This window comes from Theropithecus gelada, chromosome 8 (assembly GCF_003255815.1).
Source record: "Theropithecus gelada isolate Dixy chromosome 8, Tgel_1.0, whole genome shotgun sequence".
Classification (NCBI taxonomy): Eukaryota; Metazoa; Chordata; class Mammalia; order Primates; family Cercopithecidae; genus Theropithecus; species Theropithecus gelada.
The window spans coordinates 53,478,802-53,506,441 of NC_037676.1; the positions used below are offsets into that span (position 1 = coordinate 53,478,802).

Sequence of the window (27,640 nt, forward strand, 5' to 3'; positions counted from 1 at the left end):
GTTTAATGGCCGTGGTACCCTGACCGTGCAAAGGTAGCATAATCACTTGTTCCTTAAATAGGGACTCGCATGAATGGCACCACGAGGGTTCAACTGTCTCTTACTTTCAACCAGTGAAATTGACCTGCCCGTGAAGAGGCGAGCATAAAATAATAAGACGAGAAGACCCTATGGAGCTTTAATTTACTAACGCAATCAAAATCATACAAATCTGCAGACTTTAAACTACTACACCTGCATTAAAAATTTTGGTCAGGGTGACCTCGGAGCATAACTAAACCTCCGAACAACCTATGCTAAGGCTACACAAGCCAAAGCGAGTCAACATCCATAATTGATCCAATAACTTGACCAACGGAACAAGTTACCCTAGGGATAACAGCGCAATCCTATTCTAGAGTCCATATCGACAATAGGGTTTACAACCTCGATGTTGGATCAGGACATCCTAATGGTGCAGCAGCTATCAAGGGTTCTTTTGTTCAACAATTAAAGTCCTACGTGATCTGAGTTCAGACCAGAGCAATCCAGGTTGGTTTCTAATGTGGGTGGGCCTCATCCAGTAAGTTGAAGGCCTGAATCGAACACAAATAGCAGTCTCCCAGAGCAAGACTGACTTCTCCAGCAGATGGCCTTCTGCTTCATCTGCACCATCAGCTGTCCTGGGTATTCAGTCTGTCAGGCCAAGATTTCGGACTGTCCAGCCTCCATAATGGTGTGAGCCAATGTCTTTGAATACACATATCAGACAGACAGACAGACATTTCCTATTAGTTACAGTTCTCTGGAGAACTCTGACTAATACAAACACTTAAATGGTAATTTTAAGAAGTTGCTGGAGGCTTCCTTCACTTTTTTATTCCAGTCAGGCCCTGAACAAATTGAAGGATGCCCCCCGACAGTGGGGAAAGGCACCTGCTTTTCTCAGTTCACCAATCACCAATCCTAATGTTAATCTCTTCAGAAATACTCTCACAGAAACGTCCAGAAATATTATTTAACCAGAGAGCTGGGCATCCCACGATCCAGAAATTGACACATAAAATTAACTATCACACTCAAAGTGGCATGGGAAAGAATCTGTTGACCTGAAGATATGTCAGTAGTAATTTCCCAAACTAAAATGCAAAGAGAAAACTGAGAATGAAAAACTAACAGAAAACCTAAGAACTACAGGGCAATGTAAAAATTGTGAGCGTGACAAACTACTAGGTGTTACTGTCTTAGTGAGGTAAGGTACTCATGAAGTTTAACTGAAGGAAACTTACAAGGTTCTCATAGAAGACATCCAGGAAACATCCCCTCCTGGCCCTGGCAGGGGCAGGGGAAGATATCCTTTGTGAAAAACACCCAGAGCCTTCTCCATAAAAAAGGCCTCTATACCAAGGGGAAGGAACTTGAAAGGGTACAGTACTAAATTCTAAAACAAACTGGGAAAAGGGATTCTTATCCGCTGCATCCTACTCCAGCCTTCCTGACTCACCTAATCTGGAAAAAGCCAACAGAAAAACCAGGGGTCTGTCCTCCAATGAAATAAATTACCTGCACACCAGCCAGGGAAAGGAGTAGGCGGTGGAGAAAAAGCCACACTACTGGAGCAATGCTTGAGAAAATCACAGCCTCAGAGCATAAGCCCACTAGACAGCTGAGGATTCATCAGAAGATGATATAATATTTCCCATCCCCACACCTAACCAGCACATCAACAGGATGCCAGCATAATAACAGTGATTACTGCTGAAGCAGCTGAAAGACACAGACTGTCTCTGAGGAAGAATACATAAGAAAGGCCAAAGTCAGTAGGAAAAACAAAAACAAAGACACTGGAGGAATTTAAAGCCATGGCATCTACAGTTACAGGAAACACTAAACGCAGCACAACGTTCAGCCTTTTCAATACAAAAACCTAAAAAGGCTTATGACTACAGTTCCTGTTACCCAAGACATCATGTATGGCTTTAAACAAAATTTACAAGGCATGCCCCAAAGAAGGGGAAAAAACACAGTTTTAAGATGCAAAACAAGCATCGGAAGCAGACCCACATGAGATACAGATGTTGAAATTATCTGGCAGGGATAAAAATAACTATGATTAATCCATTCATGGCCCTAAAAGAAAAAGTAGGCAACATTCAAGAAAAGATAGGTAATGTAGGTAGAGAGAGAAAAATGCTGAAGAACAATTAAAAGAAAATGCTAGAAATCAAAACTATAACAGAAATGAAGAATGCCTTTGATGGCTTCATCATTAGACTAAATGTATTAGTCAAGATTCTCCAGGGAAATAAAACCAGTAAGACGTGAATGTGAAGAGATTTACTGTAAGGAATTGGATCCACGTTTACAGAGATTAAGAAGTGCCACAATCTTCTGTCTGAAAACTGGAGACCCAGGAATGTCAGTGGTATAGTTCAAAGACTGGAGAGCCAGAGAACAAATGGTATAGATCAGTCTGAGTCTGAAGACCTGAGAACCAGGAGTGCCAAGGGCAGGAGAGGCTTATGTCTCAATTCAAGCAGTCAGGCACAGTTAATTCAACCTTCTTCCACTTTTTTGTTCCAGTCAAGCCCTGAACAAATTGAAGAATGCCCACCTACACTGGGGAGGGGCGCTTGCTTTTCTTAGTCCACCAATTGTAATGCTAATCTCTTCAGAAACACTCTCACAGAAACATGAAAAATACTGCTTAACCAGATAGCTGGGCATCCCACGATCCAGAATTTGACACATAAAATTAACTATCACATTCAAGGTGGCAGGGGAAAGAATCTGTTGACCTGAAGATATGTCAATAGTAACTTCGCACACTAAAAAGCAAAGAAAAAACTGAGAATGGAAAACTAATACAAAATCTAAGAACTACAGGGCAATATTTTTAAAAATGTGACTATTCAGAATCCCTTATAATTCCATATTAATTTTCAACAGGCTGTTTCATTTCTGCAAAATTGGTGTCCAAGTTTGCTAGGGCTGTCATAACAAAATACCACAGACTGGGTAGCCTAAACAACAGAATTTTTTTTTTCTCAAAGTTCTAGAGGCTAAAAGTCCAAAATCAAGGTGCCAGCGTGGTTGATTTCTTCTGAGGGCTTTCTCTTGACTTGCAGATGATTATCAACTACACCCACATTATGAGGTACTGGGGATTAGAACTCAACATGAAAATTTGAGGAAAAGACACAATTTAGTCCATAATGCTATACTCTTTGAACTCCTAAAATTCATGTCTTTCTCACATGCAAAATAAACAATTCACCCCATCGCAATAGCCCTTAAAGTCTTAATCCATTCCAAGTCCCAAATCTCATTAAAATATCATCTAAACCAATTATGGGTAAGACTAGAGTATGATTGATCCTGAGAGAAAATTCCTCTCGATCTTTGAACCTGAGAAACCTAACAAGTTATTTGCTTTCAGAATACAATGGATAAGGACTTCCGGTAGATCATAGCAGACAGGAGGCAGGACTAGATTGCAGCTCCTGATAGTGCAGCATTGCGGAGGCTCTCATTGTGAAACTTAGCTCCAGATCAACTACAAGAATAAAACAGCAATCCCGAGAGGATCCACAGACCCTCTGAAGGAAGCAGACTGCTCCTGCAGGACCCAGGAGTCACCCCAAATACTGTAAGTGTCCCAACTGCAGAAGTGGGAAAGGGAGACCCTCCTTTCCCAGACACACACCTCCACTGGACAAGCTGAAGGTCTGTTTGTGGGAGATGTTCCTGACTTTACCTGAAGCTGAGTTGAGTTAGAGCCAAGCCAAGTGAAATACCAGGGGGGAGGAGGCAGCAGGGAGACCCTGAGAGCTCCCTGAATCCCCAAGCAGCCCATTCCTGCCTGACACCACAGGGATCCATCAGGAGAGAGGCCAGAGGAGCAGGGGATAAAACCCCACTGGAGAGAAGGACTTCCCTAGCTGAACTTTGCAACAATTTGAGTGGGGCCAGAAGCCTCCTAGCCAGAATTCTGGGGAGGGTGCAAATCCAGCTAGCAGACATCAGAGGCAGGGAAGAACTAAAGCCCTTTTCTTTTCATAGTTGGGAGGCGGAAAGCCTGAAAGCCTCTGGCAAGTTTTCAAGCCTGCCCTCCACCTGGAAACTGACTCAGGGCTGTTGTAGGTGGCACGGTGGGAGTGGGACTGGCCCTTCCGTTTGCATGAGAGCTGGGTGAGGTCTGTGAGTGCCAGCTTTTCCCCACTTCCCTGACAACCTGTATGACTCAGCAGAGGCAGCTATAATCCTCCTAGGTACTAGCTACACAACTGCAGTGACCTCAGAATCTCATCCCTATGCCCCACAGCAGCACAGGAAGACTGGTCCAAGGAGAGTCTAAGCTCACACACACCTAGCCCAGCCCCCACCTGATGGTCCCTCTCTACCCACCCTGGTAGCAGAAGACAAAAGACATATAATCTTGGTAGTTCTAGTGCCCAGTCCCTCTCTGTACTACTACAGCTGGTGCTTTCTGCAGAGCACCACCTCCTGGCTGGAGGTCAACCAGCACAAAAATAGAACATTAAACCACCCAACCTAAGAACCCTCATGGAGTCCACTTCACCCTCTGCCACCTCCACCAGCACAGGTGCTGGCATCCATGGCTAACAGACCCATAGACAGTTCACATCACAGGACTCCGTGCAGAAACCACCAGGACCAGCCAGGAGCTCGATAAACTCACTGAATGGCTAGACCCAGAAGAGAGACAACAATCACTGCAGTTCAGCTCACAGGAAGCCACAACCACAGGAAAAGGGGGCGAGTACTATATCAAGAGAACACCCTGTGGGACAAAAGAATCTGAACAACAGCCTTCAGCCCTAGACCTTCCCTCTGACAAAGCCTACCCAAATGAGAAGGAACAGAAAACCCTGGTAATATGAAAACACAAGGCTCATCAATGACCCAAAAAATCACACTAGTTCACCAGCAAAGGATCCAAACCAAGAAGAAATCTCTGACTTACCTGAAAAAGAATTCAAGAGGTTAGTTACTAAGCTAATCAGAGAGGGACCAAAGAAAGGTGAAGTCCAATGCCAGGGCTTGTATCAAAAAATGATAATGGAAGTGAAGAGAGAAATATTCAACAAAATAGAGTGCTTAAATAAAAAACAATAAATAATTCAGGAAACTTTGGACACACTTTTAGAAATGCAAAATGCTCTGCAAAGTCTCAGAAATAGAATTGAACAAGTAGAAGAAAAAAATTCAGGGCTCGAAGACAAGGTCTTTGAACTAACCCAATCCAACAAAGACAAAGAAAAAAGAATAAGAAAATATGAACAAAGCCTCCGAGAAGTCTGGGGTTATGTGAAACGACCAAACTAAGAATAATCGGTGCTCCCGAGGAAGAAGACAATTCTAAAAGCTTGGAAAACATATTTGGGGGAATCATCGAGGAGACCTAGATGTGCAAATACAAGAAGTACAAAGAACACCTGAGAAATTCATTGCAAAAAGATCTTCAGCTAGGCACATTGTCACCAAGTTATCCAAAGTTAAGACAAAGGAAAGAATCTTAAGAGCTGTGAGACAGAAGCACCAGGTAACCTGTAAAGAAAAACCTATCAGATTAACAGCAAATTTCTCAGCAGAAACCCTACAAGCTAGAAGGGATTGGGGCCCTATCTTCAACCTCCACAAACAAAACAATCTTCAGCCAAGAATTTTGTAGCCAGTGAAACTAAGCATCATATATGAAGGAAAGAGACAGTCATTTTCAGACAAACAAATGCTGAGAGAATTTGCCATTACCAAGCCACCATTATAAGAACTGCTAAGAGGAGCTCAAAATCTTGAAACAAATCCTGGAAACACATCAAAACAGAATCTCTTTAAAGCATAAAGCACATAGGACCAATAAAACAAAAATACAAGTTAAAAAGCAAAAACAAAAATGTATACAGGCAACAAAGAGCACAATGAATGCAACAGCACCTCACATTTCAATACTAAGATTGGAAGTAAATGTCCTCAATGCTCCACTTAAAAGATACAGAACTGCAGAATGGATAAGAACTCACCAGCCAACTATCTGCTGCCTTCAGGAAACTCACCTAACACATAAAGACTCACATAAACTTAAAGTAAAGGGGTGGAAAAAAGCATGTTATGAACATGGACACCAAAAGTGAGCAGGGTTAACTATTCTTATATCAGACAAAACAAACTTTAAAGCAACAGTAGTTAAAAGAGTCAAAGAGGGACATTATATAATGGTAAAAGGCCTTGTCCAACAGGACAGTATCACAATCCTAAACATATATGCATCTAACACTGGAGGTCCCAAATTTATAAAACAATTACTAGTAGACCTAAGAAATGAGATAGACAGAAACACATTAATAGCGGGGGACTTCAATACTCCACTGACAGCACCAGACAGGTCATCAAGACAGAAAGTCAACAAGGAAACAATGGATCTAAACTATACCTCGTAACAAATGGACCTAACAGATATATACAGAACACTCCATTCAGCAACCATAGAATACACGTTCTATTCAACAGCCCATGGAACTTTCTCCAAGATAGACCATATGATAGGCCATAAAATGAGCCTCAATAAATTTAAGAAAATTGAAATTATATCAAGCATTCTCTCAGACCACAGTGGAATAAAACTGGAAATCAACTCCAAAAGGAACCTTCAAAACCATGCAAATATATAGAAAATAAATAACCTGCTCTTGAATGACCATTGAGTCAAAAGCAAAATCAAGGTGGAAATTAAAAACTTCTTCAAACTGAATGACAAAAATGACACAACATATCAAATTCTCTGGGATACAGCTAAGGTGGTGCTAAGAGGAAAGTTTGTAGCCCTAAATGCCTACATCAAAAAGTCTAAAAGAGCACAGACAATCTAAGATCACACCTCAAAGAACTAGAGAAACAAGAACAAACCAAACCCAAACCCAGCAGAAGGAAGGAAATTACCAAGATCAGAGCAGAGCTAAACAAAATTGAAGCCAAAAAAAGTACAAAAGATAAGTGAAACAAAAAGCTGGTTCTTTGAAAAGATAAATACAATTGATAGACCATTAGCAAGATTAACCAAGAAAAGAAGAGAGAAAATCCAAATAACCTCACTGAGATATGATACAGGAAATATTACAACTGACACCACTGGAATACAAAAGACCATTCAAGGCTACTATGAACACCTATACACACATAAACTAGAAAACCTAGAAGAGATGGATAGATTCCCGGAATTCCTACCCACCCAGAAGAGAAAACGTACATTCCTTCCTCATATACTTAGAGTCCACAAGAAAATCTAATATGAGTTTATTAGATCTTCTCATCTAGACACATTCTGCCTCACCAGGCACCTTGTACGTCGTTTTGACAATCTTGATTAGCTAATCTCCAGCCACACTGAACATCACTCTGTTCCTTACATATGTCATAACCTATTTAACCTTAACTGTTTCACCTACTATAATTGCTATTTAGTAATAACATTACCTGTCTCCTAATTTTAAAAAGCCTCTGGAGTGTCTTTTATTCCTTCCTTTCAACCATCTACCTTTACTTGTTTAATAAAGTGAGGAGGCTGGGTTTTCTGGAATAGTTCCAATGTATGCGTTTTTTTCCCAGGCCTAATTAATTTTAGGTTAACAAATTATAGTGGCCAACATAGTAATCTCCATATCTCTGTTTTTATCTGTTTGTTTATTTGTTTTATGTAATTGGCATTCAGAACGGAATTCTGTCTTTGTGACCACAAAGTATTTTTCCGACCTCATGTACCATCTTTCCAATACCTAACTGATTACCAAGTCACAGTGAACTAAATAATCTTCCTTAACTATGGTCTCTAGTTAGTCTACTGTCAACTTGTCATCATCCACACCTTTTTCCACCAATCTCAGAAACAGAAAATCCTTCCTGGATCTCTTTCCTTTTGTGGTTTTGGGTTAGAGTCTACCAATGAGAGGCACTGATAATAAGATTTCGAAGCAGACGCCGTTAGTATCCTAAGTGCAGTTGTCAGCAGATGCATAAAGAAGGGTTGGGTTTGGGGATCCTGCACAAATGACTGAGATGTGCTATGGCTTCCTGGTGAACTCCCTCCAGTAGCTGTTTCCATGACCTTTGTTCTCATTGCTCCAACAGCTGTGAGAATCTCTGATTTCTCTTATTAAAACCTTTTCTATTTGTAGTACCTCCAGCACATGCATGCACACAGTTTTGTAATATCTGTGAAGACCTCACTAACATTTTGATAATAATTAAACGTGTAAATTCTTATATCTCATCCCATTGTTCATTATATACCCTACACACACACACACTCACACACACACACACACACACACATCCATGCCCCCTCCACAGTCAGGTAAACTAGATACAATCTTAAATAGAAATAATAAAATGTTCTGCATGTAATTATGTGTTATTCTCACAATAATCAGAATCAAATAAAAAGGGCAAATATAATTTACTGGACCCAACTACTTACACAAGAGCTATAACATGTCATGGAAATTTGCAGACCACTTTTGTTAGCTTGATGCCATCATGGTTAATAAATCAAGACCAAAAAGTATCATTCCTAGACATTCCAAAGTTACTTAACAAAGGTAAAACTTCAACAGTGTGAAATGTCAAGACTGACCTTATGTTGCAGCCCATAAATGTAATGTCACCTAGAGTTAGGAGGTAAAGGTTAGAAATCTTTGGCTGAGGTTTGGAATCCCCTCGCATCTAAGGGATGAGTCTCAAGAACATTAGTAATCTCCCATGATGAGGCCCATTATGGGATACAGATTCTCTTAAACATTCTAGATTCTGTTTAATCGATTTCTTTGCTGTCTAATTTCACTTCCAGAAATATACATGCCCTTTATCTCTATGCTCATTTTTCATAAAACAAAGGGTTTTTGTAAAGAGCAAACTTTTCACAGGACTTACTGCATCCACACTGGTGAGTAATAGAAAAACCACAAAGTGGCATACATTGGACAATCAGAAATGTCCTTCTCCAGCTAACAGGCTCACTGTTACAACCTACCTTTCAATGTGGGCCATTAAAAATTTATGTCTCAGTATAGTAAGTGACAGATCAGTAGTAAGTACTAATTTCACAAATACTCAGGGCTTCTCGCATCCCAAAAGACCGTTTGCCCTCACAAAAGTCTGTCTGTCTTCATCCTCCCCATCTATCTTTGGGTGCTCCCCACTCTAGTTGCACCTGACAGTCACCCAGGAAATCTGCAGTTTATCATTGCTGTCTATCCTGGGTTCTTTATTTTTCTCAATCCCCTTTAGATGACCTGGGTTGATTTCCGGCTTTGGTCAATATTCCTTATTGCTGGTGTTATGTCATGTTTATTTATTGTTTAAATCCTATCAGTCAGGCATTTGCTACATGTCCCTCAGTGTACATGAGGCACTGGGCACTGCTGCAACTTCTTTCCACCTCTATAGCCTGGTCATAGCTTGAGTAAGTCACTGACCTCTATAAGAGATCACAGGACCTTCTAGTTCTCTCATGGAACCTTGCCCAGCCTGTCATACACCTTAGATTATGGAGAGATCTAGAGCTAACTTTTCATGCTCCAACACAAAGAAACTGGTTATTTTTAAACATGGACTTTATACCAGGCTCTGAAGATACCACTGTGAAATAGTCTCAACTATTAAGAAATTAACAATGGAATGAAAGAGACAGACAATTAAACAGGCAAACACACTCCACCTTGATACATTTAGAGATAAGTACTAAGAATGCTACTAAACACCTAGAAGGGACAACTACTGCAGTCTTGGGGTATGTTTAAAAACATACATCTCTGGGATGTTTTTAATCACTACTGCACACATCAGATACACAATTATCACCATCAATATGTAATGAAATTGAAATTGAACTGAAATGTTGCTCATGGAATCTACCTGTGTCTATAAATCCATAAATTAAATTTATGAAAAAATAGTTTGTTGAGTGATATATGAGTTAATGTTTAAATTGTTCGGGCCCACCTTCTTTAGCCCAGTGCTGAGGACTTTACTTTGCTCTTATAACTTCTCTTCTCTGACACACATTAACTCACTGGCATGAAACAGGGTTTGCAGACTCTGTGACGTCCAGAGTTCTCAATCACCCCAACCATTTCATGCTATCTATCTTAAGGGTAACCTAGAAGCAATGCCTCATGGCTTTCAGATTTTTATAGGACTCAGATTGGGCCAAGCACAGTGGCTCATGCCTGTAATCCCAGCACTTTGGGAGGCTGAGGCAGGTGGATCACCTGAAGTCAGGAGTTTGAGACCAGCCTGGCCAACATGGTGAAACACCATCTCTACAAAAAAAATACAAAATGAGCTGGGTATGGTAGTGGGTGCCTGTAGTCCCAGCTACTTGGGAGGCTGAGGCAGGAGAATTGCTTGAATCCGGGAGGCAGAAGTTGCAGTGAGCTGGGATTTCACCACTGCACTCCAGCCTGGGCAACAGAGTGAGACTCCATCTAAAAAATAAAAGAACAAACAAACAAACAAAGAAAAGATGCAGATTGGATGGCCAGGCACGGTGGCTCATGCCTGTAATCCCAGCATTTTGGGAGGCCAAGGTGGGTAGATCACCTGAGATCAGAAGTTCAAAACCAGCCTGGCCAACATGGCAAAACCCCATCTCTACTAAAAATACAAAAATTACCCGGTCGCAGTAGTGGGCACCTGTAATTCCAGCTACTCAGGAGGCTAATACAGGAGAATCACTTGAACCTGGGAGGCAGAAGTAGGTTGCAGTGAGCCAAGATCATGCCATTGCACTCTAGCCTGGGTGACAGAGCGAGACTCCATCTCAAAAAACAAAAAAGGAAAAAAAGATTCAGATTGGACAAGTGATTTCATGGTCGGTATTTCTGGTCAAGTGAAGGCACTGATATGGACCGCAGCTGCAGGCAGCTTAGCCTCCCAGTGGGAGCCTCTCAGGGAAGCATACGCACCTGGTAATCACACCCCTTCACCTAGGACTAGACGTGCTCACATCCAAAAGAAGCAATCATATTTTAAAGGGCTTGTAGTTCACAAAGTCCTTCTGTTCTAGAATCTCTTTGGATCCTCACAATAGCCCTGAAGGTCAGATGAGGATACCTGTTCTGAATGATTAAATAAATTGACTGCGTCAGGCCAATAGTGAGAACAGAACTTCCTGATGGCAGACCCCTGGCTCAGTCCATCCCCCTACAGTGTTTTCTGCTTTCAAGGCTTTGATGCTATGAAGAAAAGCATATACCTCACAGTGACATTACTATCTAAGAAGCAGACGGCTTGGCATCTTGAAAGAAATCAGACGTATATTTTTGAATAAAAACATCTACATTGCTATTTCTAATACAAGTCTTTTCCTTCTTGTTGATTCATCCTTAAGTTTTAGGAAAAATGAAATAAGGCATGAGCCAGAACAACTGACAAAATAAGGAAAAGTAGAGCGGGTTGTGGGAATATTGTTTTCCACAGCTTTGTCAGAAAAAGAAAGCCAGAGAAAACAGTAATTCCTAAGAAGCTTCTTTGACTCTACTCCAAGAAAAATTGATAAGAAAAATATACATCGTGCTGTTAACAATTATATCCATCTGTGCAGATGAAGCAGGCATCAAGTTCACAGTTATTCAGACAAGTGCTGGTGAGGCACTTGGAAGCAGCAAGCGGAGCTGGTGCTGACCAAATTCATGCCAGTCAGAGCCCTGAGCATTAGGTAGAAAGGATAAGGCTCTCTGCCTCTTTGTAGTGTGAGTTTCCCCAAGCCCTCCTTCCCTAACTCAATTCTTATTACAATACTACTCCCTGCTGGCGCAGTGACTCACACCCATAATCCCAGTACTTTGGGAGGCCAAGATGGGCAAATCACTTGAGTCCAGGTGTTCAAGACCAGCCTGGCCAACATGGCCAAACCTCATTTCCACTAAAAATACAAAAATTAGCTGGGTGTTGTGATGGGCGCCTGTAATCCTAGCTACTCGGGAGGCTGAGGCACGAGAATCACTTGAACCCAAGAGGTAGAGGCTCCAGTGAGCCAGGATTGTGCCACTGCATTCCAGCCGGGGCAACAGAACAAGACTGTGTCTTTAAAAAAGCAAAAGTAAAAGCAAGCAAAGAAAGCAATACAACTCCCTGTATAGGTTTTTATTATTCTGATACTGTGCTGTATTTGTGGAGAGTTACTGGACAGATCTTTTATGTTTAGTTGTTCCAATGCATACAATAAGGACATGTTATCTGAGGAGAAAACTAACCTGTTCTCTGAGTGCCGTGATGGTTTCCTGAATTTCTGCTGCAAACGTGCTGAAATCTTGGGAGAACTTTGTTTTTTCCAGAACCGTCACATTTCTTGCACCTTCACCCACATATATTTTATCTTGTTGCCTGTTTATAACAAGAAGCAAATAAAATGCTGAAAAATAAAATTGTGTGAGAATTTTAAAATACCATCAAATCTTCTTTGGTCATTTGGCAGGTACAAGGCATTGTGACTGGTGTTCTGTGTGATCTTAAAAGGAAAATGATATGAATGGGATTCAAAATTAAAATTAAATGGCAGATAAGATGATAATCCAGAGTGTCACATCTGGTTCATGTGATTTATCTAAAATGATAAGAAAGTATTTCTTATGACATAAAGGGAATGTCATATTGTATTACATATATATTTGATATATTATTTCGATCTTAAAGTATGTCTTTTGCTAATGAATTCCTCATTTGACCGTAAACAGTGAAAAAGCAGTGACAAATTTAATATAACATGTTATCCAGTAGCCAGGTAGGAAAGTTGCTTTCTCTATTATAAATTCATGGCAAGAACTAAAATAAGATAAGGATACTATGAGTGATGAAAATCTAACATTTAACCTGATGCAAAATAGCTCAGTCTTGTTGATAATAAAAGGATATAAGGAAATCATGGGTTGAATTTAAGATATGTTTCTTAGAGTTTACTGAAATTATCAAGAAATAGAAGCACAAAACCAGTTTGGGAAATAGAAATGAAATTTCTTTCTATTTACAATTATGATGTATTGCTAAAAATATTTTTAGATAGATTTGATTTATTGGGTATGATATCTGTGTTTCAATTTCTCAATTTTTTTCCAGATTTTGTAAAAAGTTGCTCCTTGTGAAGAAACCATTATAACTTTCAAATTGTTCTGTTTTACTCTATTTGAAATGTGTCTTCCATTGTTTACTAAGAAAATGGCTTGCCAGAAACAGTACATTCTATGAGCTTATAACACAAGTTATAAATCAGAGACATAGTATAGCGTTTACATCAATCAGGGAATTTAAAAAAGGGAAACACAGCAAAACAACAAAAGTTACCAACAGCAGTAGTTTAGTCACTGGATAACTCCATGTCCTCTGAGACACTGTGAGCTAGAGGCACCATGAATCAGTACTGACCACATGCTAGCTCCTATACAGTACTGTGTTAAAAGGTTTAAATGTACAAGTGTTGTTAGGGATAATATTGATGCAAATGGTTGGACATTTTACTTTCACAATGCTCTCTTCTGTAAATCTTCAATGTCTAATCAAAGGTATTTAATCCTGAAAAAGCCTGAATGACTGTATGAAGATACAACCAACAGTCTAAAGACCACATGTGGGCACACAGGGAAGTGGCTGATGTTGGTGAGCCCAGATGTTGTGGAGTAGGAGAGTATTCACAATTTAACAAGTATGTGTGGATATGGGCCATGCATCAGGCATTCTGCTCAGGTAGATGGGTGCAGGATGTGAGGGTGCTGCCGTTAGGCTCCTCACATTCTTTCAAAAAGAACAGTTGGCAAAGAAGCAAGACATATAGCATCTGCACTAGGAAGACAAATAAGAGGTATAACCTCTTATTTGTAGGCAACAATACTACATTTTAAGCTTTACTGAGGTACAACTGATACACACAAAAACACACATATTTAATGTATACATTTTGATGAGTTTGGACATGTGCATATATACCTGTGATACTACAAAGTACTCAATATAAATATACTCACCACCTCCAAAAATTTCCTTATGTTTTTTTCATGTGTGCATGTGGTTTGTTTTGGATTTTGTTTGTTCTTATGATGATATTTAATATGAGATCTATCTTCTCAAACTATTTGAAAGTGTACAGTACCATTTATTAACTATGGGTACTAGGTTGTACAGCAAATCTCTAGAACTTGTCTTGCATAAGTAAAACTCTTTACTTATTGAGCAACAATTCTCCATTTCTTCCTCCTCCTAGCCCCTGACCACCAGCATTCTATTCTCTGCCACTCTGAGTCTAACTCTTTTAGATACCTCATACAAATAGAATCATGCAATATCTTCCTTTTGTGACTGCCTAATTTCACTTAGCATAATGTCCTCTAGAACTACAATGACATAGCACCTCACACCTGTTAGGATGACTATTACCAAAAAACAAAAGATAACAAGCGTTAGTGAGGATTATACAATGTTGGTGGAAATGTGGGATGGTGTAGCCACTGTGGAAAAGAGTATGGAGACTCCTCAAAAAGCAACATGGAACTACCATTTCATCTAGCAATCCCACTCCTGGGTATACAGCCAAAATAATTGAAATGAGGATATCAAAGAGATGTCCGCACTCCCATGTTACCTGCAACGTTATTCATAATTGGAACAATATAGAAACAATATAAGTGTCCATCAATGGATAGATGAACAATACTGTGTTGTACACTGACAAATGCATTAAGAGGTATGATTTCATGTTGTTCTTATCACAATAAAATAAAATTAATAAAGTAAAATAAAATATATAAAAAATAAAGTTTTACCCATAAAAAATAGTGTATGCTATTTAAGAAGACTTGCAAAATGCAGTAAAGTGTAAAAGAAAAGTCATCAGTACTCAATTAAAAAATGGGGGAGGGATGACCTATATTCATAAGAATAAACGTTTAACATAATTATTTATATTTTTAGTTTGTTATTTCATTTACAAATAGGTTTTTTCCATAGTAAAGGTAGCACATGTTATTTTAGAAAAATATGTTAAAGCAAAAGTGCAGAACAACAACAACAAAAAACATTTAAATTAATCAGGAAAAATGATTCTTTTATCTCAAAAATTACTTCACATTGTTGATTTCTGATTTAAAAAAAAATTTAGAAATCTCTGAAAAGCACATAATACGAGGAATAAAATCCCCGGTAGTCTCAAACAAACATGAATGCATAAATAAATAAGAAGGCAATGCCTTCTACCTGGGAGCAGAGCAGTAATGAGTATGGGAAGCTGTATAAAGAGAATCCCATGTCAGGTCCACGTAGTTAGTGCCTGCTCTGCGCAGGCAGGAGTTGAAGTGCTAGCGTGCACTTTGTGTCACTTAACTGCCCAGTTCTATAAGACGCTTTAACTAGCCTGTGTTTCCGGTGAGAATACTGCAGTTTAGAAAGTTCTTAACATGTCCACAGTATACAGAGCTGTTAAACTGCACAGCTGGGATGCAGATTAGGATTCAAAAAAAAGGGCCTTGCTCTTAACCAGTACACAGTCTATTTTCCATCCATAGAGAGTGGTGGGTAATTTAAAGAATGATCAGATTTACATTTTAGACAATTTGAAAGGATGGAAGAGAGGCAAGGAGCCCAGGTAGGAAGGTTTTTGCAAAAAATGAAACACAAAAACTTGTATCCTCAAGTTAAAACAATAATCTTGAAAAGTAGGTATTACATGCCCATTTTATAGCTGAGAAAACGGAGATTTGGAAATTTTATATAACATGCATAGTTATGAAGCGGTAGAAATAGGATTTGAATCCATGTGCCTGACTCTAAAGCCTTCACACTTCCTGTCCAACAACACTATCTCCTCTCCTCAATCTTAGAGTACAGGGCCCATATATTGTTCAAGTTTACAGCTGTAATTGAAGAAATGGATGCCAAAAATGGATTTTGAATTTGGCTGAATTATACCACTTAGGAGGCAGCTATGGACAACAAAAATAGGATATATGGTTCCTTGAAAGAATCTGCATGGCCTATGGAGCTGTGAATTGCAATGTTTATTTTGGTAACTTAATTTCACAAGTAGGTACTGACTCCTTATTCAATGAAAAGGAGTTACTGGACATATCTATGCACAAGGTAATGTTTCTGCTTTCAGAAGCTTCCAAGTCAACAGTAGGGGGAAACTTTTTAAAGCAACACTTTGTATCAAGCTAATATACAAGCTACATAAAAGAAGTCCTAAAGGATTTCAAAGGAATAAGATTGACATTTCTCAATTTTCTAAGAATTCAAAAATATTCCATCTTGGTCACAAATCAAGCCTTGCTTGCCATGTACTATTTATGAATTCAAATCAACTTAACATGAATTAACTTAAATAGATACTATTAACTTTCTCACAAACAATATGCTATTTCACATTTTCAAAAAGAATCTGAAAAATGTCAACCCATAATGTCATTTAAGGGGTCAAAACTAGGATCATGCAATGTAGTTTTCTGAACTTTATTGAGAAAATTTATTGTCAAATTCGCTCTGGCTGGGCTACTGCAGAGTGAAATGGAACCCAAACACATTACAGAACTCATTCTGTGTTTGCTCCTTTTCATGTGATTCATCTTATATGTAAATAAGTTAACTGTGGTCTCTATTAAAAAAGATAAAAAAAAAATTGTAGGTTTGAAGCAAATCTATAGTAAGTTGCCTAAAGAAATGAGATATTTCTATACATACCTACTTCTTAGATGACTTAACTCCATATCTTTCTCATCAGGATAGTTGTATGGAGCTGAGCGTTTCTTTTGAGATTCTTGTGTCACTTCTCTGAACTGTCCTCTACTCCTACAGTCTGTGGAGAAAGAAGTAACCACAATAGCATCATGTGAGATGGGATGTCACGATCTCATCTAGATCATTTCTTTAATGGTCAGAGAGGGCAAGAGTGCCAAGAAGAAAGAGCAGAGAGCGAGAATGAGAGAGACTCATTTAGTCCGTTGCATTTTGCTGGGTGACCACAGTCTCAGATACTTGCTTTTGCATGTCACTGAATCTCTGTTTTGCAGCAGCAAGTGGGATGCAGAGCAGTCTGCAGAGCCTCTGGAGGAGCCCCAGGGAGAGTGATGTTGAATCTTAGTAAGGGCATGGATTGCACAGCGTCTTTTATCCACTAAGGACTTGGCACAATGAAGAAAGAAGCAGAAAAGTCCTGGGTGGAATGCTTGAAATTTGGCAACTCCTCAAAGTGCCTCAGGCACACCTGATACCCACTAGGGATTTGTTTTTTAAGATGCCCCCTGTTGCACGTCTGTACTGTGCCCTCAAAGTGGTTAAAATGGTAAGTTTTATGTTATGTGTTTTCATCACAATCAAAAAGATATGAGAATAACATGAAAAACTTGTTGCAAATAAATATGGAACTTTAAAAAGTGGTCTCTGATATAGTATGCATGTCCCCCTCAAACCTCCTGTTGAGATGTAAGCACCAGTGTTGGTGGAGCCTGGTGGGAGGTATCTGGATGTGGGAGCGGCTCCCTCATGTCTTTGTGCTGTTCTTGCCATAGTGAGTGAGTTCTCGGAGATCTGTTGTTTACAAGTGCGTGGGACCTCCCACTACTCTCTTGCTCCCGATCACATCACGTGCCCTGTCTCCTGCTCCCCTTTGCCTTGGCCATGAGTGAAAGCTTCCTGAGGCCTCTCTAGAAGCTGAGCAGATACTGGCACCAGACTTTCAGTATGGCCTATAGAACTGTGAGCCCATTCAACTACTTTTATTTATAAATTACCCAGTCTTGGGTATTTTTTATAGCAATGCAAAAACTGCCTAATACACTCTCTGAAATTTCATATGAAAACAGATGGTCTGGAAACTAAGATATTTTGAAAATGAAAAAGAATGATATAGGAATCAACATTCCCAGATAGTAAAACTATTATACATGAAGTTCAAAAATAAAAATTCTTAATATTGATGGGAAAATGACTGAAGAAATAAAGCAGGATAACAACCCCAGAGCATCTTACCATGCAATCAAATTTAACACATTATATTAGGCAGCACAAACTGGAAAATAGAGAGAGAGTACTTTTGTTCTGGGCAACTAGCAAGTTATTCCTAAAAGAAGAGAAAGTGAAAACAACTTACATCTTCACCTTATCATACATAAATTAAATTCAAGAGGGATATGACATGAAAGATTATCAAGCAAACATGAATATGAAATGTAGGATGATTTTTAAAATGACACAACAAACTGCAAATGCTATAACACTAAACAAAATAAGAGTAAAACTTATACATATGAACTCACTGATATTAAAACATACCAGAAATAAACTAAAATGAAAATATCCCAAAATGACAACAGTGACATGTCTAGAAAACTGGTTATGATTGTTACTTGTTTTCTTTTTTGATTGGTACTTCTACCTTTTGTTTTCTTTTGTCCTTGTTTTCAATTAAAAAAGTATTTATAAAATCCAAACACAGTTCACTGAAGAAAATCCAAGCCTTCTTATAAGGTTTATAAGTTAATTATCATATTGTTGTATATTACCATAATTGGATAAAAAATTTCTGGAGGCCAAGTGCAGTGGCTCATGCCTCGGCCTCCCAAAGTGCTGGGATTATAGGCATGAGCCACCGTGCCCGACCCATTACTACTTTTATAATGATGAAGTCAAAACATTCTAGACAAAGCTGTACATTATACTAAGGGACCCACAGGTGCTTATTTTCCCCTACTGTTATGCTGTTACCTCAACTTAGTACTTTACTGATAATTAATAACCCATAAATATTCGCAGTTCTGGGTAAAAAAAAAATACACAGAAATTTTTAAGAAGAATACAACTAAAGAAAGTAAACTTCAATCACAAAATGAAACTCAGTCTTTCTATTTCTGAATAGCACACAGCTTTTGTCAATAAATATTTATGGAGTTCTTACTGAATTAAGGTATTAGGCTAGGCACTGTAGAGAAAATAAAAATGGATAAGCCATGGTTCCTGATTTTCAATAGGTTGCAAGTATTCTCCCCACTACAATGCAGCATCTCCAGCTAAGCCAAATATCTTTCTTTCCAATTCTCATATAAAAAGGAAAAATGTAGAGAAAAGGTTCTGCAGATAAACTCTCATCATCTATGGTCTTTCATTATTTTGTAGAAAGATAAAGCTTTAGAATTTATTTACTTTAAAGCACCAATAGATTGTTCAAGGTCGTATAAATAGAACCCCAAAGCGAGGAATCGTATATATAAAATCACAGGTATACAGAGATGAGTACACCTGAACGGAAACAACCCACAAGACTGCAGTGATGTGGCAGCTTTCTTGTAATGTGACAGCTAAAATGTTGTAGTTCTGACATCATTTCTTTTAATTCACTTCATTATTTATTCCTAGATACTGCCAAAGAAGCAGAGTGTCCTTGATTGCTGAATGTTTGGCTGTTAAGCAAACAACATTACATTTAAATTTAATGTTAGTATAGTAGATGCTTTGATTTTATCCCTATGCATATTTATCTTATATAAATATATATATATGCATACATATATATCCATGTGTATGTGTATATATACATACATGTGTTGAAGCTCTGTTCTCAGGCTTTACATGAGTTATTTATTTGAAACTTTACAATAACCCATACTCAATATTATCTTCCCTATTGTTAACCTGAGGAAATTAAGGCACAGAAAGATTATATTATCTCATACGAAGTCCTACAGCTTTTCAACGGAAGAGACAGGGTTTAAATCCAGATTATATTATCTTGTACAAAGTCCTACAGCTTTTCAACAGAAGAGACAGGGTTTAAACCCAGACAGTCAGACTCAAAAGTCATAACGCCACAGCACAGAACGAGGAAAACAGAAGAAGGTTAACTCCTAGATTTCTGGCTTATGCAACTTGCAAATAATAGAGTCATTATTTGTTAACTGAATGAATGGATGGAGGGAGGGTGGAAAGTAAAAGGAAATGACTTAAATTTAGCTCAGCTTAAATTTCTGGTCTATGTATGACATGGGGGCGATAGCAGATAGGGTTTTGAAGACAGCAATAGATGTGGATGAAGATGCAGCCAGATAACTCGTGTTCAAGGGGCATAATGGTGTGTGTGTGTGTGTGTGTGTGTGTGTGTGTGTGTGTGTGTGTGTGAATCTTCCCATTCAGGGCAGCCTTGGTTGCCCCCACCCCAACCCTGCTCTTGCCTTTGCTTTGTGAATGGTGACCTAGATTCTTAGTGAATGAAACAAGGTCCTTCCCTATGTAGCACCTTCTTGCCTCTGCAGTCTCATTTCTCCCTAATGCACAATCCACAGCCAGTTATCCTGCTCCAACTTCATTTGGTCTCACTTGACTGACAAATGCCATAGATGTCATGTCAGCCTTCTCCAGGAAGCCTTTCTCAACTGCCAAGAGCAAGTCGGATGTAAACTCATTGTACTCTCTCAACACTCTCTGGATACAATGGGTCTCACTCCTCTCATTCTCTGAGAAGAGCAGAAGAGAAGGGCCTTGTCCTACCTACCAGTTAATCCTCAGTACCTGCTTGTGGCATGTGCCCAGTAAATGCTTTAATAAAATTAGAAAATTCTGAAGACAACAGGTTGCTTTAGGAATGTGTCTGAATATTGCAGTTTATTGGAGTGGATTGACAGTCCATGGTGAATAAACAAGGTCAAGTTTGGGAGACTGAGCGATAGTAGCTCAGGCAATCATGTGTCTTTCCATGAACTGATCAAAACTATGCAACTGTGGAACACTAGTATCCCAATGCTGCACTCCATAGATTAAAAATACGTCAAAATTGATTTTTAAATTGACAAAAATATATCTGATTTTCATTTTCAACACTTTCAACACCTCTTATTTGCTTGCAAAAAGGGAAAAAGTACAAATAACTGAGAGCAAATTTACAAAACTGACAATGAATTTGCGGGACGCTTTGAGAATGAGTGCATTCATATTGCATATGAAACATCTCCGTTGTCTGGGGTATATGCCCTGGTTCTTTATCTCATACCGAGAAAAAATTCAGGACACGGACACACACGAGGAGTAGGTTTAGAGGAATAAAGTTTAATAGACCAAAAAGAAGAGAAAGAGAAAAAGCTTCCTCATGCTGGGAAAGCTGTTCGCCCAAGAGAGGGTCTCTGGTTTGGGACCGAATGCAATCAGTTTTGTACATAGGCTTGAGGAGGCAGTGATTGATTTACATAGGGTCCAGGGGATTGGTCTGATCAGGTATGTCATTTACATAGCCTAGGAAAAGACTAGTCCTCTCACCCTAGGAAAAGACCAGCCCTCCCACCCTAGTCTTTTATTATGCAAATGCAACTTCTTCTTCTTTTTTGAGAGGGAGTTTCACTCGTCGCCCAGGCTACAGTGCAATGGTGCAATCTCAGCTAACTGCAACCTCCGCCTCCCGGAGTCAAGTGATTCTCCTGCCCAAGCCTCCGGCGTAGCTGGAATTACAGGTGTGCACTACTCAGCTAATTTTTGTATTATTAGTAGAGACAGGGCTTCACTATGTTGACCAAGCCAGTCTGGAACTCCTGACCTCAGCTGATCAGTCCACCTCGGCCTCCCAAAATGCTGGGATTACATGCGTGAGCCACCGCACCCGGTCGCAAATGCAGCTTCTACCTGGCGGCCACCATGACACCCGCACATGTGGTGACAAGAAAAGGGGACCAGGAACCGCCATGTTGGATGGACTTGACTCTTAGCAGCATGTATTTACATACGCATATCTATGCTTGCAGCCTGACCTTTAAGACTGCTTTTTGTTAGAGAAGAAATGATTTGGGGCTGCTTTTTATTGAAGGAAAATTCCACGGAGAACTTTTACCCTCGCTAACTTCCCAAAATAATTTCTTAATAATTCATATATTAATAGCAAAACGGCTTCTAATTCTCATAAAATAACTGAGTATATTAATACATCATATCCTTAGATGATGTTTCACCTCAATTAGAATCAATACTGAACTGAACTATTCCCACAATTGTTTTGAAGTGAGAGGGTTCCAGTAGCAACCCATTAATATTTCTTCATACTCTTACTGGTATGTCACTTTCTTATTACAATTGTTTTAGGAATCTATCACAGCGTAACAGGTTACTACAAACGCAATGGCTTAAAATGATACAAACGCATTTTTATGGATTGCTGCGTATTCCCTCAAAATTCGTATGTTGAAATTCTGGCAAACCACGAAAAGTAGGGGGAGGGGCATGGAATGCATTCTCCCACACAGCCTCAGTTGCAACCAGCCCTGCCAGCACTTGATCTTAGACTTTCTGCCTCTGGAATGGGGAGACACGTTTTGCTGTCCCGTTTGTGATGCTTTGTTACAGAATCCCAAGCAAACTACCACACGCAGCACATCACACCTTCCGTGGCCAGAATTCAGGACTCCAGGCACAGGTTAGCAGGTCCTTTGCTCAGTCTCATGAGGCTCCAATCAAGAGGTTAGTGGGGCTACATTCTCATCTCATCTGGGGCAGAATCTGTGTTGGCAGAACTCACTTCCTCGTGGTTGTGTTACTGAAGGCCACCTGGAGGCCACCCACAGTTCCCTTCCATGAGGCCCTCTCCATAAGAAATAAAAATCAGAAAATGTTATCTCCACAACATAGTGGTTTGCTTTCTCACAATCAGCAGGGGAATCTTTCTCCTTCTGTCTACTAAGACAGAGTCTAATATGAGGTGGCTTCATCGGAGGAGGGACACCTCATCACCTTTGCTGTATTCTACTGGTTAGAAGCAGGTCACAGGTTCTGCTCTCACTAAAGAAAAGGGATGACATGAGGGTGTGACTCCTCAGGGTTACCTTAGTGTGTGGTCATCTCAACAACTATCTATTGCACACTGCACTCAACTTGCTCTCATGAATCAGGGAGATAGTTCCCACCATTAAAAAATTTACTGTAGTATGGAGATCTTGTAAAAAGCTAAAAATAGAACTACCATTTGATCCAGCAATCGCATTACTGGGTATTTACCCAAAGGAAAAGAAATCATTATTTCAAAAAGGCACCTGCACTCACATGTTTATCACAGCTCTACTCAAAAGAGGAAAAATATGAGATCAACCTAAAAGTCCATCAATGGATTAAAAAAGGTGGTATATATTCACCATGGATGATATGGTTTGGCTCTGTGTCCCCATTCAAATCTCATCTCGAATTGTTAAGTCGCACATGTCCAGGGAGGCATCTGATGGGAGGTGATTGGACCATGGGGGTGGTTCCCCCATGCTGTTCTCATGATACTGAGGGGGTTCTCATGAGATCTGATGGTTTAAAAGTGAGACACTTCCCCTTCACTCTCCCTTTCTCCTGCCACCTTCTGAAGAATGTGCCTTCTTCTCCTTTGCCTTCCACCATGATAGTGAGTTTCCTGAGGTCTCCCCAGCCATGTGGAACTGTCAGTCAAAAACCCTCATTTATTTGTAAATTACCCAATCTCAGGTAGTACATCTATAACAGTGTGAAAATGGACTAATACAATGGAATAATACTCAGTCATAAAAAGAGTGAAGTCATGTCTTTTGCAGCAACGTGGATGGAACTGGAGGCCATTATCCTAAGTGAAATAACTCAGAAACATAAAAGCAAGTAGCACAGATTCTCACTTATGAGTGGGAGTTAACAATGGGTACACATGGATGGACAGAGTGGAATAACATGCTGGAGACTCTGAAAGGTAGGAGAGTGGGAGGGGAGTGAGGATTGAAGATTGCCTATTGAGTACAATGGTACAAAGAAATATACAACTAAAAAGCATTCCTATATCTCAGGACTCTGAGAAAGAAAATGGTGACAAACTTCTTCTAATTTTCAATTTCGTTTTTCTCTCTTTATCATTATTGGAAAAAATATGTTATTATTGTGTTATTGTGTATGTTACTATGTACTATATATGTTATACCTATATAATACATATTAGATATTAGATGAATATATAATTTCTTATAGTTATTACTTCTGCTTCTTTTATTTTTTAAGCCAGCTATTAGATTTATTCATCACTTCCGCTTATATCTTCATTCAGGCTTTCTCAGAACATTCATATTTACTTAGCTGTCTTTTCTCTACCATCTTTAGCTGTGTGTTTTGTTAATTTATTTTTATTGTTTCATTTTTAATAAAACTACAAGTTTGTTTCTGTATTTACCTCTGTTACCCATAAATTTTGATAATAATGATGTCATTAGTATTTTTGGATATTCAACTTACATTTTATTGCCTTATTGATAAAATATTTATTTGGTCTAATGACTAAAAAAATTCTAAGTAGCTATTTTCTTTTAAACTTGATTATTTTAGATTAGTTACATTGTGGTAAAAGATAATGAAGTTTGCTTTTGGGAAATTTAGTGTTTCTAGTGACCTAGCGTATAATCAATATTTGAAAATCCTTATGAATATTTGAAGATAAAGTTAATTTTAGCTTATAGGGACAAAATTAAATACATCTTTCACAAATTGATCTCATTAATAATATTCAAACACAATTCTATTAAGCTGTGCTGAATGGATGCTAAGCTATTTCAAAATTGAGATTGAAAAAAACTTCTTTTTTCAGTTAATGCTTTTCTTACATTCAACTGTGTATTGTTATTGCCACTCCTGTTTCTGTGTGCCTGACTTAACTTTGATGTATGCTTTTATATTTGAACATGTTCAATATTTTACTTATGTATGGCCCTTGTTAATGGTATAGAGTTAAAATCTGCTTTTTAGATACATAAAGCAGTCTTCGACTTCCAGTAATTCTCTTAAGGCACTGAAACTTCAGGCACATTTGGGTCTTATGAGGATTTTAAGATTTTTGTTCTTCAATGTTTCCTTTAGACTGCACATTGTTGGTTTTCCCTAGTGATCTGCAGAGCATATATCCTGTTTACCAAATATTTTGCATTTTATGGGAACATATTTGAAACTAAATTTCATTAATTATCAATGTCACACTTTAATAATATTAATAATTACAAATGTAATGAGGATTTCCAAATTTTCTAATTTTTATCATTTATCATCATGCTTATGCTAAGTCAATTTTATCAGTAGAATTTTGATTTCCTTGATTATGGCACAAACAAATGGACAATTACAAAATTTGCTGAAATAAGTAGATTGATAACAAGGTCTTGTGAATGTTGTTTAATTGCACCTGCAATGCCTAAAGTATTATGCGAACACTCTTGATCCTATTGATTAGCTGATATGAAAAATTAGCTTAAATTGATGTTAAAATGTCAAGATTCTTGCATTTGTAATTCACTAGCATAAGATTCTACAAAGGAAGGTCATCAGCTACAAGGCAGTTCTCATATTTACTAAAAGGCACGTTTGTAATGGGAAAATACTAAGAGGAACGTATCTGATGGAAAAATTCCGAGAGGCCCTACTTATCTGATGATAAAATAAACTTCTAGTATTAAGAAACCATTTTCTTAAGCAACTTGGTGAAGCCCTGCTAATGAATTGCCTAATCCTGGTACAGAAAGATTTTTCTTTCTTCTATGATATATTAGATTGTAAATAAATGCAAAATGCTGTATTTGGAAGATAACTTATTCTTAGAACTTATGAGAGGGTTATTTTCAAGGGAATGCTTTGTACTCTATGTAAAGTCAACATCATCTGTAGAGTTTGATTAATATTGTATATCACTGAACACTCATCCTGTTTTGTATCATTTCAGGGCTACTTATTTGCCCCGTTTCCAATTGTAATGTTCTCACCTTGATTTCCACAAGTTTTGCATGTAAGATATTAGGTACTAACAGACCCAAGGAGAGTGGGAGATGTCCTTATGGTGTTCTATTAAAAATGGCGAAAACTTTCAAAGACAAACCTGAGATCACTGTTGCAATGTAATTGCTTCATTAAAGCTTTATAGGAGTTGTTGAAATCTTACTTCTTTAGTAATACTTAGAAGGCATTGTATAAGTTAAGCATGAAACAACCACAGCATCATGAAATATTATGGTAATAAAATTAGTCTCTTATGAAAGAAATTAAAGTTTAATTAGTTTACAAACATAAGCACAATTTATTTGAAAGAAAGTCATGAGCAAACCTAAATATATTTACCTTTGTACATAAAATATACTGTATTTACAATTACTTGATGCTTTAAAGACAGAACTTAATGTGAAGTATGCAGCTGGAAATTACAAGACCAGATGGTTCAATAAATCCCAGTAGAAAATATACATCTGTTGACTCTTTGTGAAATTGTTTTATTTGAAGGAAGTTTTATTTAATCGAGTGGCATGGAGTCTTAGTACATCACTTATCTTGTCTTAGGAAATATCCCACCCGCCTTAGATGTAAGTTTTTAAATTCTAAAATAAATGAGGGTAAATCATTTTCTGTTCCATGTTGAAGAGAATGCTTTCTATTTTATGCAAAGTCAGTTTTATCAGTAGAGTTTTGACTGATTTATGACACAAACAAATGTGTCAATTGCAGAGTTTGCTGAAATTAGTAGATTGGTAATAAGAACTTGAGAATATTATTTAATTGCATCTGTAATGCCTACAGTATTATGCAAAGAGTCTTGATCTATTGATTAGCTGATACTGAAAATTAGTCTAATTTGATGTTAAAATATCAAGATTGTTGCATTTTCAATTTTTTAGCACAGGATTCTAAAAAAGAAGGCCACCCAGCTAAAGAAGAGTTCCTGTGTTTACTACTGGCGAAAGAGATTTGGAGAATATCATAGAAGGTATAACAAAAGGAAAACTAGCGATGAGGTGACATGGTGGAGTGAGGAAAACAAATGGACTTGGCAATGGGGAGTCTGAGCTTTATCCCTAGGTCTGCTAATAAATAACTGAGGGCAAATTACTTAAACCTTTCCAACTTTTGCTTCTTAATCTTAAGATGAAGTGTTGGGTTTTTAACTTTGTTTCTTAGTCAAATAATCTCTTAGGTCACCTCCAGCTTCAAAAATCTATAACTAGCTGGGCGCGGTGGCCCAAGCCTGTAATCCCAGCACTTTGAGAGGCCGAGGTGGGCGAATCATCTGAGGCCAGGAGTTTGAGACCAGTTTGGCCAACATGGTGAAACCCTGACTCTACTAAAAATACAAAAATTAACTGCGTGTGGTGGCGGGTGCCTGTAATCCCAGCTACTCAGGAGGCTGAGGCAGGAGAATCACTTGAACCTGGGAGGCGGAGGTTACAGTGAGCCGAGACTGCCATTGCACTCCAGCCTGGGTGATAAGAATGAAACTCTATCTCAAAAAAAGAATTAAAAAAAAAAAAAAAAAAGAAAATCTGTACCTAAGATAGCTAAGGAAAGAAAAGAACCTAGGAATATAATGTGAAACGTTCTATAAAGTATGTTAAGTGATATAAAATATTAAATCTCAAAGAAAATATGAAAATTTTTGCTTTACTTTTATGCTGGTAAAATAAGATTCTTGGTTTTATCATTATATTCATTCATTTATCAATCTTGGTTAGTGTGATCTTTTGATAACTACGAATTTAGCATTTGTCTTACGAGGTTTCCCTTTTCCTTAAAAGCAAATCAAATCAAAAAACATTTTGAACACTTGCTGCCTATAACTTCACCAGCTACGGATCTGTCAGAGCTCTCTTGGTTCCTCATCTTTTCTTAATAT

General features: G+C 38.4%; 1 protein-coding gene across 1 annotated transcript in view; it reads right to left on the bottom strand.

Moving 5' to 3' along the window:
- The window catches only part of PXDNL (peroxidasin like), a 496,832-nt gene that overhangs the window by 14,398 nt on the left and 454,794 nt on the right, over positions 1-27,640 (bottom strand). The window contains exons 18-19 of the mRNA XM_025394327.1: positions 16,717-16,831; positions 12,252-12,381 (exon numbers count right to left, since the gene is read on the bottom strand). Coding sequence (XP_025250112.1) covers positions 12,252-12,381; positions 16,717-16,831 — 245 coding nt within the window. The remainder of the gene's footprint in view (positions 1-12,251; positions 12,382-16,716; positions 16,832-27,640) is intronic.